General features: G+C 51.5%; 1 protein-coding gene and 1 long non-coding RNA gene across 5 annotated transcripts; one reads left to right on the top strand and one right to left on the bottom strand.

The window, feature by feature from the left end:
- Positions 1–935: 935 nt before the first annotated feature.
- LOC148778601 (uncharacterized) lies at positions 936–2,816 on the bottom strand. Its single transcript, XR_016035831.1, has 3 exons — positions 2,679–2,816; positions 1,507–1,567; positions 936–1,060 (listed from the first exon to the last, which is right to left on the bottom strand). It is a non-coding gene; the product is annotated as an uncharacterized LOC148778601 (long non-coding RNA).
- Positions 2,797–19,029, top strand: HOXD4 (homeobox D4). Of its 4 annotated transcripts, none has more exons than XM_088830268.1 (6): positions 2,797–3,059; positions 13,679–13,704; positions 13,997–14,767; positions 15,881–16,018; positions 16,265–18,145; positions 18,686–19,029. In XM_088830268.1, the coding sequence occupies exons 5-6, from the start codon at positions 17,704–17,706 to the stop codon at positions 19,018–19,020; spliced, it is 777 nt and encodes a 258-aa protein (XP_088686394.1). In that variant the 5' UTR covers positions 2,797–3,059; positions 13,679–13,704; positions 13,997–14,767; positions 15,881–16,018; positions 16,265–17,703; the 3' UTR covers positions 19,021–19,029. The 4 variants fall into 4 exon arrangements, with proteins under 4 accessions (XP_088686394.1, XP_088686400.1, XP_088686388.1 ...); XM_088830274.1 differs by having other exon boundaries at positions 15,912–16,018; XM_088830262.1 differs by having other exon boundaries at positions 13,997–16,018; positions 16,268–18,145.
- The last annotated feature ends 724 nt before the right edge of the window (positions 19,030–19,753 follow it).

The following is a 19,753-nucleotide window of genomic DNA, read 5'->3' on the forward strand; positions in this document are numbered from 1 at the left end:
ATTTTGTGCTCCTCTGAAAGTGGTGTACCTTCTGGCCCTGTTGGACCCCTAACCTATGGTAAATTCGTAGCTCTTGTTCACAAAAAGACTTGCAAAAATTAGTACACTTGAGAGTATTTGTACATTTACACATTTGGTATTTTGGGTATATATTTGTTGTACATATACATAGATTATTCGTGTAGAAAGTGTTGGTAATTAATGTAGGTATACATGCTTCCTTTTGTAGTTGGGGAAAACACAGATTTGTTTTCAAAGAGTCTGTGGAATTACAATCACACACACTCACCACCTTCTTTCTTACAGTGGCTAGAAACCCCCATCTGTGTTTCATGCAGACAACTCCCAGTGATGAGTGCAGGAGATGCCCTTCTAATTGGCTCAGATCTGTAAACATCCGAGGGTTGCAGCATATCGAACCAACATTTTTGCTGCAGAAATTTGCATAAGCCTTCAGAGAACCCTTTGGAAACAGTCGACACTTTGGTGCCCTGGACTGCTTAGAGAGTCTGCTTAGAGAGGTCTGTAAATCATTTACAGAAAAATAGGACCCTCCAATGTTAGCACTGGATGAAAAAACCAAGGGTCCTAAGTGATTTGGGTTCTCTGCGTAGACCAGAAACACACAAAAGAAGGTTTGGGTCTCAACGGTTCCTAGAGAAAAGTCAGTTCAGGGGCTGCCATTTTGTGAGGTTCCACAAAGCCCAGCACATGGCTTATCTCTGCACAGGGGAAAAAGTACAAATATGGCTGCCTTTTCCAAAGTGCAGTCTTTTCCCAGCCCTCCTTCCACCAGCTGAAATGGAGGGTCATAAACTCTGCCTTTATTTGGGTAGAGGGAAATTGACAATTGAGGTTATTTCTCAATGTTTCAGAACTAAACAATGTTCTGAATGTACAGACATGTATAGACCAGCATGAAGTGTTACTGTTTGGGAAGGTCCAACAACATGCTCAATTTTGTGTAATTATTGTTTATTCTCCACTGCAGAAGGTGTTACTATTTCACATCCAAACTTGTGTCCTCTGCTTTCCCACTGTTTGCTGAATCCGCACGCATCTGGTGGTGAACAGGGGAAGAGAGAACATTTTAATGAACCTGGCTGCTGCTCTGGGTACCTCCAGCAAAGTTGGAGCTCACTGACTTTTTCTAGAAAGAATATGACTTTTGCTGACACATGGCAACAGAAGCACTTTAATCAGAAACATCCAAGGTCATCAGAACTTTTTCAAGGGATACAAATAGCCTGCTCCAGAGGGTGCTGTGTGCTTCCTACTTAAGTGCATGACCACTTAGGTACTTACTGGGTATGAGGATGTTAACAGAGAATTTACACATTGAAATCCTAATGCACATATTTATAAATGTATTACTAGAAGTCCAGAGCAGTGTCCTTGAAAGGATGAGGTGGGGGTGAGGACAGGTTACCTCTTACAGGCAGGTTTGAAGCCTGGATGGCCATGCCCATGCATTAATGATGAGGGGAGCTAGCCAAGGATGTTTACCTTCAGCTGGGGTTCCCTGGAGCAGCTTCCATGAAAAGAGCGAAAGGAATGGCACTCCTGCCTTTGAAGAAAAAGAACTATTTTTTTTTTCAAGCCTGAAACTGAGGAGCTGCTTTTTTCCTGAACAAATGGAGCCCCTCTTCTCTTCAATATTGCATTGAACAGGCTCTTCAATGGACAAACATGTTGGGGGGCAAGGGAAGAGGGGGCTAGAATTAATCCCATAGAAATGTGAATTGCACTTACGGGAGACTTAAACAAGGATTTTCAGAGGATATTAAAAAAGACTGACTCCTCTAACCCAGGACTGTCCCAGGGGGATGTTTCTATCTAGATTAAGTATAGGTATTGGGAGTTCAAACTGTTACTTTGGAGAAGTTGACAAGTACCTAAAACCATTTTCAGGCTTTGAGCTGGTTGTCAACTCTCCTGCTGCAGAAACCCCAAGAAACAGTAGGGACCCCGATTCGATTTATGTTGGAGAGGGTTGGGTGGGGGAGAGCACACATTTTCTTGGCCTGCAGAGCCCCGGTTTTCTGCACAAGGTCAGACTGGATGGCTTGTCTGAAGATGAGAGGGGCAAAACCCGAAAGCGCTTGGCTGCTCTTTCAGAGAGGCCTTTTGGAGAAGGGAGGGGAGAAGCCAAGTGAGGGGAGAGTTAGAGGGGTGACTGACAGGATCACCTCCCCACGCGAGCGCGGCATTCATTCTCCCTGAAACACAGCGCCCAGGGAGCAGAGGTTTCAAGGCAAAGGACCAAAATTAAAAGGAAAAGAATTCCTAGAGAAAGGAACCGTGAAGTCTAGAAAGAGCGAGTGGTGGAGAGGGACACAGGGGGATAAAGAAGAGGGAGGAAGAGGAGGAGGAGGGGGAGGAAGGAGAGCAGAAAAACGGAGAGAGAAGAGGGGAGAGGAGAGAGAGAAAGAGAGGAAAAAACATGGCGCTTGCGAGCTGTATGTGCAAAATCCGCAAGGAATTGCAGTAAATTCCTTTTTGTTTGAAGAAAATTTACAACTTGGTAATAGACCTTTTTATGACCTATTTGCGGTCGTCATTGGCTGCGGCTGGTCATGTGCAGGCTCCGCTCGCCTTCACGGCCTTTTTCCTGATTTCCCAGGCGAATTTCCCCCCGCATTCTGCCTTCCTGGAGCCTCACCCCCTCTTTTTCTAACCTTTGTCTCCGCAGAGGTGGGCTCCAGTCGCCGGCTGCGGGATTGCGGGGTCCGCGGCGGCCTCGGCTCGCGCCCGGCGCCCAGTTTGGCCCCACGGCCGCTTCGCCCCGGGCCGCGCCGCTGCCGCCTCCGGAGCCGGCGGGGAGCCCGGCGGGCGGGAGAGCCCGGAAGGAGCCCGGGGCGCCGAGGCCCCCACTGGCGCCGGCACCGCCCGCCGGGAGCCGCCGGCCTGCAGCCGGGTGGCCGAGGCGCGCGGTTCCGACGCGGCTCCTTCTCCAACATGAGCGGGTCCCTGCCGCGCAGAGCCCGAGAAACCGGGCAGCGCCCAGTGGATTACAGCAGCCGCCGGGGACGACCGCCGCCTCCTGCTCTGCACCTCCGGTAAGAGCGGCCCCCGCCCCGCGCTCCCAGCGCTGCCACCGCGAAGCTCGAGGTGCCCACCCGTTCAGTTAGCTCGGGGAGCCTGGCCCGACCCCCCACCCTTCCCCGGGGCCTGGGAGTGCCTGTCTGCGTCCCCTGCCTCCAGATCACTGTTTCTGAGCGGGAGTCCCCTGGGGCCCCGGGTGGGGTCCGGCTGAGCTCAGAAACAGAAGGGAAGCCCTATTTCCTCTCGAGATTATGAGAGGTGGATAGCGACATAGATCGAAAGCCTCTGGATCCCCGCCCTGGAAGACGGTGCAGATGATTTCTGGAGCTGTCAGCTTTGTTGGGGGTCACTACAGGCACTCTGAAGTCTAGAGCGGTATTTTGCGGTTGGTCTGTGGTCAGAGGTACCTGGGAGGCTAACAGGTGTTTTCTGAGGGTTGGAGCTTGGGAGTGGGGGTGGGGTGGATTCTGTGTATCCAGGATGGTGCTACGTTTATTCATCTAGGCTTTGGTGAGTGATGTTGATTTTTAGAGTTTTTGGTTATTTGGCCTTGTTTATGAGATGGAATTTTAAATATTAACTGCTTCTCTAGCTCTCCGATGATTTTCGTAACAACTCAAGAAAGGTTCTGCACACATCTGTCAGGTGAATCTGGGTTATTCTATGCCACAAAATGGATGCATGTTTTGAGAGGTAGCAGTAGAACAGAGGATCAGAAAACCTGGTGCAGGTCTTGGGAAAAAAACGAGAGACATTTCAGAAATTCGAAGCATGCTTAATAAGTTCAAGCATCGCGTGTGTTTCTTATTTGTCAGAGTAGGAAAAGAGTAGACATTTTGGTCTCTAAATGTAATGTTGTGGTGTGTGTGTGTTGCCTACAAATGAATAGCATAGCAATATTTCCAACTCTACTTCAAAACTAGGTGAACCAAAATATCTATGAATTGAAAAAAAATTATTTGCAGAAAGAAATGCTGTTTTCTCCTACGGATTTTGAAGGGCACTTGAGGATGCAGTTTTCAAATCCCATTGCCTCTTCCCTCATGGACACGTGAAATATTAAAACCTTAGGACAATCTGCCGCATTGCGCATGGGGTTGACCTGCGAGTGGCTGAGTATTGTTTTTTCAGGAACCAGCGGGAAAGCCTAACTCAATGTTCTCCCAAATATCCCAGTGTAATCATGCTGGCCTTAAACGCATTTCTGAACAATAAATGACATTTTTATAGAAAGGTAATTTTAGTAAGTAACGACGGAATCGTGCTCGTTTCAAAATGGAGGGCTTCGATTTGTGGCCAGTTGACGTGCGCAGAATTGTTGCCGATCACTAATTATGATCACTCACAAATGAGAAACTGATTTTTAAACCCGGAATGTCTATATTTTGTATTTTGTAAATATCTCTGTTAGAGTACTGCTGAGATCATTCTTTCATATTGGTAACGAGCATTACCTACTGAAAAACAGGCCTCTGGACTGGGGCTCCCAAGGCCCTCCCCTGGCAACTCCAGGAGGAGTCCCTAAATTGCCTGGAGTTGAGATGGGGGTGGGGACGAGTTGTGGCCATGATGGCCAAGCCCTTGTGTTCCGAGTTCCAGTAGCCTTTCCCTGTGTTCAATGACTGAGCGCGCCCAAGTGACTAGGAACCTGGGCGGTCTGCAGGTCCAATTGCACAGCAGAGGGTGATGTCATGGGCAGATATGGAGGACTAAGGGGTTCTTCCTAAGTCCCCTAGTAGCATTAAGAGCTTAAATAGTCAATTGCATCTAAGGGAATAAATACGCTGCCAGTCACATTTGAACTCAGGCCACTTAGTCCAAGGGGAGACTAGTCAACGCTTTTAACACTACCGGAAATGCCCCCACTGTCCCTGTTAACCCAATTTTTTAAAATTTAAACGAAATTAAAAAAATAGTTGGACCCAAAGAATTCACAAGCCAAGCCGGGGAGTGTAATTCCCAGAGTCCTCGAACCGAACCTCTAACCGTGTGGCACGTCCGGGCCTTAGTGTCTAAGGTCAGGCAATGAGCTGGGCTTGCGCTCTCCCGGAGGACCAGGAAAAAGAGCGAAGCTCGTTGTTATAAACGTGGCCAAGCACCAGGGTTGAAAACTGAACGTATTTTCCTGTCAGATGCTCCTCCAAATAAATATATCTCGCCAGAATTCTGTTTTTCGAGCTTGAGAAGCAGGGAAAATCGGAACAAAGACAGTATTTCACTCTGGGCTGGCAGGCAGCTGCTAGAGGTATTTACGGCCTTGCCGCAGTGCGACCGCCGGGCAGGGCACGCGGGGGCACCGGAAGCTGGGGAGAAGCCACCAAGAACTCGGAATTCCGACTTAAGTCCAATTTAGGGCCAATTTTCCGAAATTAATGCGAAAAGATACCTTCTTTCTAGGAACTGGTCTCTTGGACTTTATAGTTGTGCAGAATGAGGGAGAAGTCGTACTCTCTGGACGTAGGGTGGTTCCCTCTCCCCCTCACCCTCCCCCCCAAGCCTTGATTAACGACTGGGGAAAAGGCGTGCACTGGATATGAAACTGCTGATCCAAAGGACAACCTTGAGGGTTTACTGGAAACATGGCGATTTTGTTGGTTTGGCGGAACAGGGCTTGCAGATCAGAAAGGACGCGTGAAGGAACCTTTTAACAGGTTTTCCTGCAAAAGTATGTTTCCTGTGTTTCTAAGATGCGGCGTTCAGGCTCTTCTGCAGTTAGGCGCTGCAGCAGTGTGCGGTGCTGCACACCGCCCAGCGCTGCGCACACCTCCCGCACAGCTTAGTGCGGGGTTGCGCCTGCCTAGCCCGCTCGCCCAGCGTCCGGCGCATGTGCAATGAAATAACCCAGCCTGGGGATCCAACCAGCAAAGCACGGATGGGGGGAGGGGGCGAGTGGACTCAGAGCTGGAAGATAAAACCCGATCTCTCCACTCCTCCCTGCCTCAGGATTCGCTCCTGATCTTTCCTTTATTCCAGCCTTCAATCTAAATATAGACAAACATTTTGCCCTTGACCACGTTATTTTCAATCATCTTGACTCACCACCACCTCACCCAAATTTAAATCTGTACTTTAGAAACAGTCTGCAAATACGAGCTAGTGACCAGAAGAAAACCAAATCTTTCTTTCGTGGTGTTAAAATAAACATACATACATTTTTTAACACCTTAAACGAAGATTATATATATATGTATATAATCCTCAGGGAAGTGTATAGATTTTTTTCAGCCTGGTGCTTCTGCTTTGGGAAAAGGCCTTTCCCCTTGGCGCCCGTTCAAACCGCCAAACTTCAGGCCAATTCTTCAACCGGACCATTCTCGGATCTTGTTACGCCAGCGCAGCACGTTCGAAGGCTCTGTGGGGACCAGTGGCTCAGCAGAAAGCGGTCAAACAAATAATAAATAAACGCACGGACTGTAGGGTTTTTCCGCCTGGGCTCGCCTAATTAACGGAGGATGCACACTCCTGGGTCGCTAACCTGCTGTCAATGCTAGGGGTGGGAGTGGGGGTGGGGGTGGAGGCGGCCTCAGGACCCTCTCGACTCCTTCTGGCCGCCCCCCGGGGAAGGGAGGACCAGCTCAAGCCTCTGGCTCGGGAAGACCTCTTTCCGCGCTAAGAAGCCGGGGCCTCGGGCTTCCGGGGCTGGAGCAGTCCCCCTGCTCTGCGGTCTGGCGCCTTGTCCAGGAGGAGGCGCTGTAGGACAAGCGTCCTGTCGGCCACGGAGGCGCGGGAGGTGCCCCGGGCGCTCGCGGGCGGGAGCGTGCGAGGGACACTGACCCCGCCCCTCCCTGCCCCCGCCCTCCACCCCAGCTCGCCGAGTGTTTTCCGCCAGCGAGGATGGTTGGCGATGCGGCGCCCACCCCCAGGGGCGGCTTCCCGAGACTGGCAGCAGAGGCAGCCCAGGGGCCCGGGAACCTGAAGGCAGGCTCCGGGGTGGCGGGCCACCTCACTTCCTCCGCCTTCCCGGAGGGGGCGCGATTTCTGCGCTTTGGGCTCTGAAGAGCAGGAAAAGAGGGTCTGGTGGTGGGGCACGCCACGCCCAATCCCTACCAGACCCTTCATTTGGGCTGCTCTTCTTGCCACTTTCCTCTCCTGCAATTCCTGGTACCTAGAACCGGCATTCTTGAAAAACCGAGCGTTCAGCGTCGCCTGCCTCAAGCTGATGGGCTCACCCAGGCTCACTTAGAACAAGGCCTAGGCCCCGGGACTCCCTCGAGGCTCCTAGATCCAGGGTGACTCTCGCGTGCGGCTTGAAAACCCCGCAGTTGCACATCTCTCCCCTTTTTCACACCACCCCCACACTCTTCTTTACCCATTGCAACCATTTCAGGCCTTTGGTGGGTTCCATAGGGGTGTTTCTTGCATCAGCGGTGACATCCCCAACTGGCTCTGATCCAACCTCACTGTTCCTTGTTGTCTCCTGGCAACACAGTCTTTTGCCTCCCTTATTTCCCTACGTTAGAGCAGTGATTCTTAATGAAGGCCTGCATGCAAGCCTCTTTATAAAGCAGGTTCTTTTATTTCATGCCAGGTTTACTGAATCAGGATGTTTAGAACCTGCAGTTTATAAACACTCTCCACCATGGCAGTTAAGATGTATGCTTATGTTTGAGTACTGGTCGAGGGTCTTTCCTGTATCTTTTATGATTCTGTGGTCTACAGGGGCCAAGTTCTCGCTACCATTTAGCAATGCCCCGCCCCCTAGTTAAGGGCGCTCCCTCCTTCATTAGGTTTTCTAATGTCACTACCCCATAAGCTGACTAGTTGCTACCATATTGGGCAGGTGAAATTGACCGCTTGCTAACTCAGAGATTTATTTTCAAAGAGGTGAGTAGGTTCTAGGTACAGACTGCCTTCTTTCAATGTTTTCCACTTAACTGTTGTGTGAGTGTAGGCAAGTAGGGCAAACTCTCTGGGCTTGTTTCTCATGTGGAAAGCAGGGATAATTAGAGTACCTTCAAGGGTTGTTGTGAGGATTTTTACTTACATAGTCCATGGAGTCGCTAAGAGTCGGATACGACTGAGCGACTTCACTTTCACTTTTCACTTTCATGCATTGGAGAAGGAAATGGCAACCCACTCCAGTGTTCTTGCCTGGAGAATCCCAGGGACAGCGGAGCCTGGTGGCTGCTGTCTATGGGGTCGCACAGAGTCGGACACAACTGAAGTTACTTAGCAGCAGCAGCAGCAGCACTACTATGTGCCCAGCACTATTCTATTTTACATACATAACTCACTGATTAGGCACTTAAAATGGGTTTTTGGCACAAACCAAACATTCAATACCTGTTTCAATCACATATTGAATAACAAGCATTCAATAGGTGTTTCTTAACATCAGTATCCTTTTTCTGTTTAATAATCAGGCCTAGACTTCTACAGCTGAGAGAGACCTGGTTCACGCACCCAGTCCCTGAATGGTACAGAGAAGACAGGCCTAGGCTTGGTCACAGGAGAACATGGATCTGGGACTTCCCCTGTTGCTGTAGTGGGCCTCATAGGCCCTGCTTCCTTGGGTCTCATTGTCTGGCACCTGCCTATGGGTAGACTTCAGGGCCATATCCAAGAGGAAGGTGCCCCTAGATCCTCAGTAGGCAGATATCAGGGAGTGGAAGCCTCACACCCACACGGGCACATCTGTGACTCCTACAGAGGGCTCAGGTCGAGAGCAGGCACTACTGGCCACCTTCTGGAGACCTTCCTTACCACCACCCATCAGTCACAGCCTCTTTTACAGCCCCAAAGCAAGTACCCTTTTTTCAGTATCTTGAAAGCTGGGACAGAGTGGAAAAGCAAAAGGCCAGTGGGCAACACAAAGGAGGCAAGGAGTGTTCCACACCCTTAATCTGCTTGTGTTCCAAGATCTGGCTCCAGGGCCATGGCTGAGCCTCAGCTCCCACCTTGGGCCATGGTGATGTCAAGGTGTGTCTTAAAGAGGCCTATCCCCCTCAGATCCCCATCAGCCCTTCTATTTTTTGAGATTCTTTATATCTTTTAAAAGGAATTATATAAATACTATCTCAGGCTGTAACCCACACACATGTACACCCCTCCCATGCAGCCAGGTTCTACCCCTTACCCCTGGCCTCCAGGACTTCTGACTACAGACTTTTCCTAAGAGGGCCTCTGCAGCCCTTGGCCAAGCTGCTTCTCCTGCTTAACCAGGAGTCCACCTGGGTCGGATTTTCTGTCCAAACACACCTCGTCTCTCCTGCTATAAACCATGTCTGGCAGAGTTTGGCCTATGAAATTGGGCAGTGCTGCAGTTGCCCAGTCACCCCCATCTCCTGATCCATCTGACCTCTGTTCTTGGTTCTCAATGGGCTTAGATGGCCACCCCACACCCTGCTTTTCTTGGACCAACTGGAGCTTTTTCCAGGTCTGGCCCCCATTAGAGGTCCTGCCCCAGAGCCCGTTCTTTTGGATGCCGCATCTCACTACTGGAATTGTTACCTCTGGGGTTACCTCTCCTTCCCAGAAGACAGCAAGGCAGAGTTCCAGTGAGCAGACCCCACTGTAGGGGGAGAGGGCAGGGGTAGCAGGAGACGTGTTCCTCTTTCAGTGATAGAGTATAGGGTCAGGAATATGAAATGATGTTTCTCTCCTGCTTGGGCTCCCTGTTCAGCCCTTCTCTGGCTCTTTCCCAGTCTGTGTCCTAAGTGCCAGGCCTGGCAGTTTCCTTCCTACCTCTGGTCTAGGGGATTCATCTGAAGTCTCATTCTCATTTATCCTGGTTGTGGAGATAGTTTAAGAGAAGAGTTCAACACCACCTCTGGGCAAGAGGCCTCTTGCAAGTCAAGGTCAGAATATCCTTTCCTAGGCCACATAGCAAGGGCCTCTAGGGCAGGCAGAGAGTGGACCTTCTTACATTTGGAGTGCAGCTGATGCCTCTTGGGCCCCTTCACTTTCTCCTCCTTCCTGGGAGTGGCTCTGGCATCTGGGTTGGGAGAGTCCTTCGGGGGACTCTAGCTCATGGGAGCTCTCTGAGCAGAAACTCCCAGAACTGGCTCTTTCCAGTCAGCTGGGGAAGACGGTGCTCAGAATCTCATTGTACCCAGCAACAGGTTTCCAAGAAGGCTTCTACGTCTTCTCCCCCACCGCTACCTCGTCCCCACCTCGTCTTCATGACTTACCACCACCACCATTGACAGTCCTTGGAAAAGCCTCAACAAGTTGGCCCAAGCTAGTCTGCTCTTCTCCCCTGCTGCTCAGCCTTCTTACTGGACAGAGTTTGCTCTTTCCCATTCCACTCTGTCATTCATCTAAAAAAAGCCCAAAATTGGGGGCAGGGGCCAAGGGAAGATTGGAGGAAGGTGTACACTCTCCTTAATCATGTTGTCTGGCTATCCTAAGATTAGAAAGTAACTGAAGTTATGTGCCTCAGTGTCTTCCTTTCTTTCCTCCTTCCCCCTCAGCAGAGCTAGTTACTTTCCTGTTATCATCTAAATATACAGAGTTGTCTGTATAATTTTATCCTTCTTATTTAAGCCACAGTGAAGACTGTGCGCAAGCCCCAGTCATCATCTTTCATTATCATTCATTCAGAAAATGTCTCTTGAGCCCAGATTAGGTGCCAGACATTGTTTCAAACACCATCTCCTCAGTCTGGTCTTCTCTTCACACCACCCTCCTCCCATGAAAAGCTCATCACAACTGCCTAGAATGTCACGTATGTAGTTAACTCAGTTTTATTAACTTAAGGAAAAATAAAGAAGGCTTTCCCAAGCCCTCAAACTTTTTTTTAAAATGGACTAACAAGGACTTGTTTTGAAGCTGCTCACCTAGTGCTAATAGAGTCAGAAAACAGTTTTTAAAGGACTGATCTTTACTCATATTTTAAAAACAGATGCTACCAACTGTAAAAGAAAAAGATACTTCTAAGTGGGCTAATGGGGTGGGGGTTGGGGGAGAGAAATAAATGCCATACAGTCTGGACTGATAGCTCCCTGCTTTCTAGCCAATGAATGTGAAATTAGGAAATGGGTTTAGAAATGCACAGAGAATGGGTGGAAATTAGAACGCAGAGAGATTTTAGTAGAAAGGAGTCTCTTTCATGGGTTTGATAGGACTTGCTGATGAGAACTTTCACATCTGAATTTTATTTAGAAATCTTAGATGTGTATGTGCTCTACAAAGCTACAGAGAACATCCATTCTTTTAATCAGAATAGTCAAAATCACATGTTTTCACACTGTTTGGTCACAACTCTGGTGGGCTGTGGAAGGATGCTGAGGGGGGCGGTGTCCATTCTCATTTCATTCACTCACTTTGGTGGGAGCTGGGGGTGTCTTTCCCACCCCCACCTACCCCAAGCACAGAGTCACACTCTCCCATGGAGCAGTGCTCAGGCTCAAGCTCTTTTCTTGGTTTTCTCAGTGGGAGAGCACGCTGCCTCCTCCTCTCTTAGGCTCTCCCTCTGGTGGGAGTGGCAGTGGGGGTGGGTGGAGGGGTAAGAGCAGGGAGAGATAGGATCTTCCCCAGATTTGGACCCCAGACCCTGTGGTTGGGGCACTGTGGGACTGGGGACATCTGACTTCCTGGGCTTGGGTTCCTTTAGAGCCTCATTTGCTTCCTCACACCCTGTCCCCTTCACACCAGGGCTGTTTTATTGTTTTATAACCTTCTTTAGAGTTTCAGTTGCCAAAGATGCCCGATGAGGCTATTCTCTACTTTCTCACATCACCAAACCCCAAGTCTTGCTGTTTTAAGCAGTTTGGTCACTTGCAAAGGCTTCCCTTCCAGATCTAAGCAAATTACAGAAACCTCTAGGCATGTGGCTACCTTCAACTTTTGCTGAGCCCATTCACAACAATACAGAGCCAAGTGTTAACTGCAACTGCCACCCCACCCCCCAGCCCACCCAGCCTCCAACCATTCTTTTCTTATTGAAGCTAAAACAAAATCTGAAATAACCTCTGGTATAAGCCAATAGAAATGACCTTTGGCTTTCCTCTTTATTTACCACATCTAGAGCTAGAAAATGATTGAAATAAAGGAGTTGATGGTACTCACAGCGGATGCAGCCAAAGAATCATAAGACATGCCCACCAACCAGCCTTTTCCAAGTAGCACTATCTCCCCCTCTAAACAGAGTCCCTGAAAAGATGCTGTTTGAAAAGACCAGGGTATTGATATGAATATGACTTCCCCCCTTGAATCCTAGATATTTGCAACTATTTAAATGTGAGGGAACAGTTGCAGCGAACCTTTATTTAGTGAATAAAAGTTTAAAGCGGAAGGTTATTTATGGTTCTGCAGAGATGGGACCTGAGTGGCTATTTACGAGCACGTGATTCCAATAAACTTTGTTTTATGGCTTGAGAGTTGACAAGCCAAAATATAATTCCCACCATAAATTAGGTTAAGAGCATACAAGTGCAGATGCTTGGTTCCTGGAGCAGCGATAGGAAAGTGAGAGGCTCCAGCTAGCGCCGGGTTCAGAAGGAGACAGGTCTGCTCCCAGCTTCCCTGCCCACTAGGAGAGAAAACCAGTAAGTCACTTATTACTTTTTCCAGAACAATTCCAGGGGTGGGGGATTTCTCTGCCCCATCTTTTCTGCCTGGTGGTGGGGAGAAGTCCCATGGAAGTTAATTTTAGCTTAACCTAAACCAAGAAATAGGATGGGAATCCCCTCTCCCTTCTAGACATAGAAAGTTAGGAATTAAGGGTTCTCACCTCACCAGAGGAACTTTCTGTCTCTCACTTCCTCAGAGTGAAGTTTTGCTTCAGAAGTGAAATAAAATGGGTAGCCTAGGTGGACAGATAGAAAGTTTAAGGATAGAGATGCTCTGCCTCTGCGATTTCTCAGAGAAGACCCCTGTCCCAGAATAAAACTAGAGGAGACTGAAGGCTGGACACCAGCCCCTGTGAGGACCACTGCTTTGTAAGACTGCTTTGTGGGTTCTCCAGCAAAAATGCTGATGAAATGATGTCATATCCACAGAACTGGATAACAGTCTAAAGCATTGCCATTTACCTTTAAACCCATCGATTTTCCTCTTCCTTGGCTATCATTTGGGTCCTCATTTCCCTTGGAAATTGCTCTTTGTTTTGAATTAGAGCAGAAGTGGGACGGCAAGTCCCAGCCTTGCCTGGTCCTTCTTTGGGAAGAAGACAGTTTTGAGGGGGCACTGGTTGGCTGGGGAATTTGAAACCAATCTGAAATTGGAAAGGGGGTGCTGAGTTGCTCCAGCTCGAGACAGAGACAGACGGGGAGCTGGGGCAAGGGACAGATGCAGCGGCTGCCCTCTCCCCAGTGGACCTGCGCCCACCCAGCCGATTTTGCAGAAGGAAACACACAAAGGCCCGTTTTCTCCTCGCTTCCCGTTTTCCCACGGGGGAAACCCTGTTACAGACCGCCTGAGTCGGGCCAGGCAAAAAGTAAGGTTTTGCCCGAAGGGGTGCATGGCGTGGGGGAGGTGACAGGGGCATATTCCCCTACCGCGGGTCTGCCCTTGAGCACTGCGGTCTACCGCTTCGCGGAGAACTTGGCGCAGTTCCTAGGGGCGGGCATCCGAAGCAGGAGGGAGGTCCGGGTATTGGTGGGGTGTCTGGGCCTTGTCATTTTTCTGTGTATCATCCGTCTCTATTTTATTACCCTGTGGAATTTAAGTGACCCCGTTTTCATTGCAACAGGTTTGGGACCGTGAGACGCCACTGCTGTAAGTACCTCCCCGTTTCTTCCGAATCGCGAAGGGGCGGCATTGGTAACTGGGCGGGTGTGGGGCGAAGGGCCGAGCCGGGGGGCGGGGGGTGGGGGGGAAAACGGCCCTGCTTCCCAGGCCTGGGGAGGCGAGGGGAGCCCGATTTGGGACTGGAGGATCTAAGCTGGACTCCCGGGAAGATTTTCTGGGGCCTAGTTTCCAGTCACCTAACTAAGGGAACGCGCCGCGAGCTCTCGCCCTTGTCTCCCTGGGCCTTCCCGGCCTTCCCGGGCCTCCCCGGCTCGCACAGGTGCAGCTCCGCCGCCGCGGACGCGTCTGCGAAGAGCCTGCAGCTGATTAGCAGCCTGCCCTGCTAACAAGTTGCGCCGGGCATCGCCTTCCGCTCGAACCAACCTGCTAAGCACCCAGGCAACGCGATCCCCACTCTCCGCCCAGCCCAGCTTAACCCGGTCCAGCCTGGCCCCGACCTTCTCTCGTTTTTTTGTTTTGTTGTTGTTGTTTTTAATAAAAAGAAGGAGGGGGGTGGGGAACGCAACCCTTTAAGGCTGCGGGTGTGTTGGGTTGGGCCGCTTCCGGGAAGGGCTGAAAATTCTGAGCTTTACGTGAAAGTCCCTCCTACCCTCTCTCTGGGCCCAACCCCGGCCTCAGCGATTTGGGTCCTGGGTTGGGGAGTCGGGCTGAGGAAGGAGGGAGGGATACGGCCCTTCTGATTCACTCCTGCTTCTCTCGAACTGCAATTCGAGAATTTCTGCACCAGAGCCGCTGGCGTTGCAGGCAGACAAGGGGGAGGGGTGTTTGGGGTGAGGTGGGGGGGCAGAGATTCTTGGGGTGTTGGGCTTAAAAGTTTGGCTCTTTCAGAGTTGCTTATGCCGCGGAAGACAGGTACACTTCTGAGGAGGCCTGTGAACTCTCCAGGAGCGCTATCTCATTAAGATGATGGTGGTGAGGAGAGACTCCAGGAAAGACCAGGGCCCCTCCCTCATGCAAAACGGAGATGGTTTTATTTTAATGAGAGATGGAATGTGTGAAGGCGCTAAGAACCAGGCACCCTCCCTTTCTGGTGAGATGTCCTCTTTCTAGGGTTGGAGAAGATAGGGCTTGGCTCTGGGCCAGATTTCTGCCCTCCAGGCTGGGCAACATAATCAACTCCATAGGGGCTGTGCCCACCCCCTAGGAGCGGAGGATCCACGGAGTACATAGTTCACCTCTTAATCAGGCTGTCTCAAGTGAAACTGGCCCCCCAGCTCCAGGCCGGAAAATCCAGCGTCCCTAGAACTCCTGGTCTTGCTCTCTTCCTGTAGCTCTCCTGGCTCTGGGTGCTTATCTCTGTGGATGCTCCTTGCTTGCAAACCCAGAACTGGCACCCCGTAGCTGAACACAGCACAAAAAGACGGGGACATCAAAAGCATTTGTATGGGCAGTTGAGTGGGAGGTGAATATTTAACGCTTTTGTTCATCAATAACTCGTTGGCTTTGACCTGTCTGAAGGAGTGGAGCAATAAGGTGAAATGCAGGTCACAGCGTCTAATAAATATGAAAATGTGTACCCTCACCCAGGTCCCCACTCATCCCAGCAGGCTCCCCCAATTTGTCTGGATAAAGTCTAGACCCAAGGTCCCCAGGAGCTCTTGGCATTAAAGGAAGTTGGGGGAACCCCTGGGACAAGGGAGTTGGGTGTGGGGCAGTTTCAGAAGGTCTTGTTAGAATTGGCACCCAGGAAATCCCTACAAAATAGCCAAAGCACTGGAACCAAAGGATTGGGGGGGAGTGTGTGGGGAGTGTGTGGGGAGTGTGCAAAGTGCAGAGAAGTCAACTAATTTTGCCAGACTAGGGGTGGGGGGAGTGGAGGGAATTCTCCCTGTTCCACCCCACCAGGCCCAAGTTGAGGCTTGAAAATTTTTGAATCATGAGGGTAAAATAAAAAAATAATAATAAAAGAAATACCTCTAGCTTAGAGCTAAGGATCCGAAATCCCCACCCAAGCCCGGGTATTCCTCTGCCCCCGAAATCCATCCCAGTCCTGAGCCCTCTTGGTGCTGTGAATTGAGGGGTGAGCCCCAGACTGCGCCGAAGCTCTAGGGCGGGCACGCTTCGTGAACTTTTGTACTCTTGTGTGGGGCTGTCGGCAAAGCAAAAATAATGAAACTTTGTGATATGTTTGTAAATGATTTAGAATGACCCCTCGCCCTGCCCTTCACCATTAGTACGCCAGCCCCAGCCCAGGGCAGCTGGGTGCCTGCAAGCAGCGCCTGCCTCGGGGTGGTTAGCAGCAGCCAGACAGAGAAGCCAGCCGGGCTCAGAGCCCTGGAAGGTAAACGTGCGACTTCTTGGAGAACTAGCTTAGCCAGCCAACCTGGCTTGCCCTGGCAGTGGGCAAAAGAAGGGGCAGAGGGTATTCCCTCTTGTCTCTTTTTCTTCTGCCACTAAGGGCATTTTCTCCTTTCTGGAAAATACCACTTGATAAGGGAGGGGGTGTTATGTGCATCCGGAAAGGGGATAATAATACAGTCGCCATTCTGCGACAGATTATTTTTCTTCTTTTCTTTTTTTTCTTAAGAAGACTGTCCTGACTCCTTGGCTGCTTGGAAACCCCGGCTCTGGTACAACGATGGGGAACTCGTTGCTGCAAATTGCCACCAAGCACTTCAGACTACCTGAACTGTCTCTGAAAGTGAGGGTGTCTGCGTCGGGCTGGCGGCTCCAAGGAGGACGAGGCTGGGGCTGGCAACAGTCTGGGTACTTGCTCTGGGTGGAACCTGGAGGCAGTAACGTTGTCTATATATACCCTGTAGAACCGAATTTGTGTGGTATCCACGTAGTCACAGATTCGATTCTAGGGGAATATATGGTCGATGCAAAAACTTCACATTCTCTGCAATAGTCAGAAGTGGAGGCCAGAGGCAGCCGACCGGTCAGTCGCCTCTGTTTTATTACCTTGGACTCCAGGCAGGAGGATCGTCGGAGCCCAATTATGTTAAGTAGCCTTTTCCTGGAGAAGCTCCTTACCTTCAAACAGGGCCCCCTGTGTAAATCCCTAATAGGTTGCATGAATGCAGGGCCAAAGGGTTAGGTTTGGGGGCACTGGGGAGTGAAATGGGAGTCAGGTAGCCCCAGGATCACCTCTCCTCTCTAGGGGCGTAAGGTTGGAGGGTGCCCAAAGAGGGGGCTTGTTGACCTTTACTGCCAGGTGGGAAGAAGGCAAGCTGGGAAGAGGGAGTTTAGGGCCCTTTTGGGGGTGCTTTTGAGTGAGATGGGGTTACCTCACAACCTTCCTGGTCTACCCTCCCGCGCTGCCCTAGTCAGAGAATCAAGGGGGCTTCTTGCCATACCAGCAAGGCCAGATTTGGCTACAAACACCCTGGCCTTCAAAAAAAGCTTGGCAGTTACTCATTGCCTAGTTTGATTCAGGCCAGCCAGATTGTAGTAACTTTTGGGTGACCCTGATGAAGACAAAGCCGGCGGGATTCGGCCTTTGTATGGCAGAGTCCCTGCACTCCCGCGGGCTGGGCGGGCGGGAGTCCTGCCTGCTTGGGGTTCTCTGTCCAACTCAGGAGTCGTCTCCTCCATCCACCTTTTGATGCCATGCACCTTGACAAATATGGGAGATTCATTCCCTCTTGAATTGTGTCCATTTTGGGGGGCTGATTGCAGGCGGGGTGCATGGAGAGGGCAGTGGAGGTTAGCAAAGTCAGTGGCAGACAAAAGCTGGGGTTACCAGTGGGGAATGAGGGTGCTGGGATTAGAACTCCACTAACATCTGGTGGGAGCCCTCAAAGGTGCCACGGTGAGTCACTTGATTACACGTATGTTATTTAGTTAAATATGTGAAAATTATGAGATGCTCACCAGCCCGGTGATAAACTCACTCCCTCGCTATTGGCTAGCCTGGTCACATGGCCGCCAACTTTATTCAGTTGACAGCAAGTAGGAGGGCCCTATGGAAGAAGAAAAAAAGACAACACGAGAAAAATTAGTATTTTCTACCTTCTGAAATTAATGGCCATGAGTTCGTATATGGTGAACTCCAAGTATGTGGACCCCAAGTTTCCTCCGTGCGAGGAGTATTTGCAGGGCGGCTACCTAGGCGAGCAGGGCGCTGACTACTACGGCGGCGGCGGCAGCGCGCAGGGGACCGACTTCCAGCCCCCGGGGCTCTACCCACGGCCCGACTTCGGTGAGCAGACCTTCGGAGGCGGCGGCCCCGGGCCCGGCCCGTCTCTGCCCACGCGGGGTCACGGGCCAGAACCCGGCGGCCCCGGCGGCCACTACGGTGCCCCCGGAGAGCCATGCCCCGCGCCCTCCGCGCCCCCGCCCGCACCCCTGCCCGGCGCCCGGGCCTGTAGCCAGCCGGGCGGCCCCAAGCAGCCGCCCCCCGGGACTGCCCTCAAGCAGCCGGCCGTGGTCTACCCGTGGATGAAGAAGGTGCACGTGAATTCCGGTAAGGACGGGCCCAGGACCGCTCAGTCTCCACCCCGGCCCTGCGGCCTGATCCCCGAGAGGGGGTGCGAGTGGGTGGGGGCGTGTGGGGTTGCAGTGGGCGCCGCAATTACTCTCGCCATAAATTTTTATAGCTGAGGGAGCAGGCCGGGACCATGTGGCTGGCTGCTCGGCTGTGGGCGCAAAAAGGGGTGGAGATGGGGGTGGGGTGGGGGAGGACTCCATTTTCAGAGTGGAGGGATCGCGGTGGAGGAGAGGGAATTTCCAAAATGCTTGGGGATTCTGGAGCTGGCGGCAGGCTGGGGAGACGGGGGCACGTTTGGGGATCCCTGCCTGTGAGCCCGGGGGAGCAGGTGGGTGCGAGGGGGCGGGTGGAGGGAGCGCGTGCTGGGAGAGAGGGCGGGCGGGAGGCAGGGAGCAGCCGGCCAGGAGGGAGCGCAGGGAGGGCCTGGCCCCGGGGCGCGCCAGGAAGTGAGCGCCTGCGGCCGGGGGCCTACCCCGAGGCCGGAGCTGACCTTGTGCGTTCTGTTTTGTCTCTCAGTGAACCCCAACTACACCGGCGGGGAGCCCAAGAGGTCCCGGACGGCCTACACCCGGCAGCAAGTCCTAGAACTGGAAAAAGAATTTCATTTTAACAGGTATCTGACACGGCGCCGTCGTATTGAAATCGCTCACACCCTGTGTCTTTCCGAGCGCCAGATTAAGATCTGGTTCCAGAACCGGAGGATGAAGTGGAAAAAAGACCACAAGCTGCCCAACACCAAAGGCAGGTCTTCCTCGTCCTCGTCCTCGTCCTCCTGCTCCTCCTCAGCCGCCCCCAGCCAGCATTTGCAGCCGCTGGCCAAGGACCACCACACGGACCTGACGACCTTATAGAAGTGGGGACCCTGGGCCCACCCCTCCCTGAGCTCCTGGCTGAGCCGAAGCTGCGGGTGCAGGCCGGGCCTGCTGTCACCTCCCTGGGCTCTAAGGTACTGTGGGGTGGACCTGGGACACGCAGGCCTCCCTCGGACTAAGGTTAGCATCCTGCCGAGGGCAGCCCCCTCCCTGGAGCGGGGATGGGGGTGGGAGGGGGCGGGATTCTCTCTCTAAGTATATTATCAAATGGCAGGAGCTACTGAGAACATAAAACCTTGGCGAGTCATTAAACTCCTGAAAATCTCTGCTGTTGGGTTTTGAATTTGCAAATGAAGGTTGGATGCTTTATCCCAATGTGAATTTGAACATCCTCCCCTACCCCACCCCTCCAAGGATCTTTGTGGTTTAAAAATGTGCCAGAGTTGAGGCAGAAAGTTGGCCGCCCCTGCGCTAGGTGTTTTCAATAGAAGCAGGAGAGCTGAGCCAGGATTCCTGAACTTTCTGGGTTGTCTGTATAATTTCCAGTGTGAAAAAATATACATGTATATTTTTGCTCCCAGCGTCCCCATGCCCAAAGAAGTGAGTCTAAGAAGGAAGCGGAAACGGGTTGTTTTATGTTTATATTTGCTTAAATATTTATTTGTTGGAGAATTGGGGTACAGAAATAACTGACGTGGTATTGCCAAAAAACTTAACATGGGAAAGGGGCTGAGTTTCAAGGAGTGGAATCAGAGGTGCGTGGCCTGACTTC

This window comes from Moschus berezovskii, chromosome 2 (assembly GCF_049115385.1).
Source record: "Moschus berezovskii isolate FMDL1 chromosome 2, NW_MosBer_1.0, whole genome shotgun sequence".
Classification (NCBI taxonomy): Eukaryota; Metazoa; Chordata; class Mammalia; order Artiodactyla; family Moschidae; genus Moschus; species Moschus berezovskii.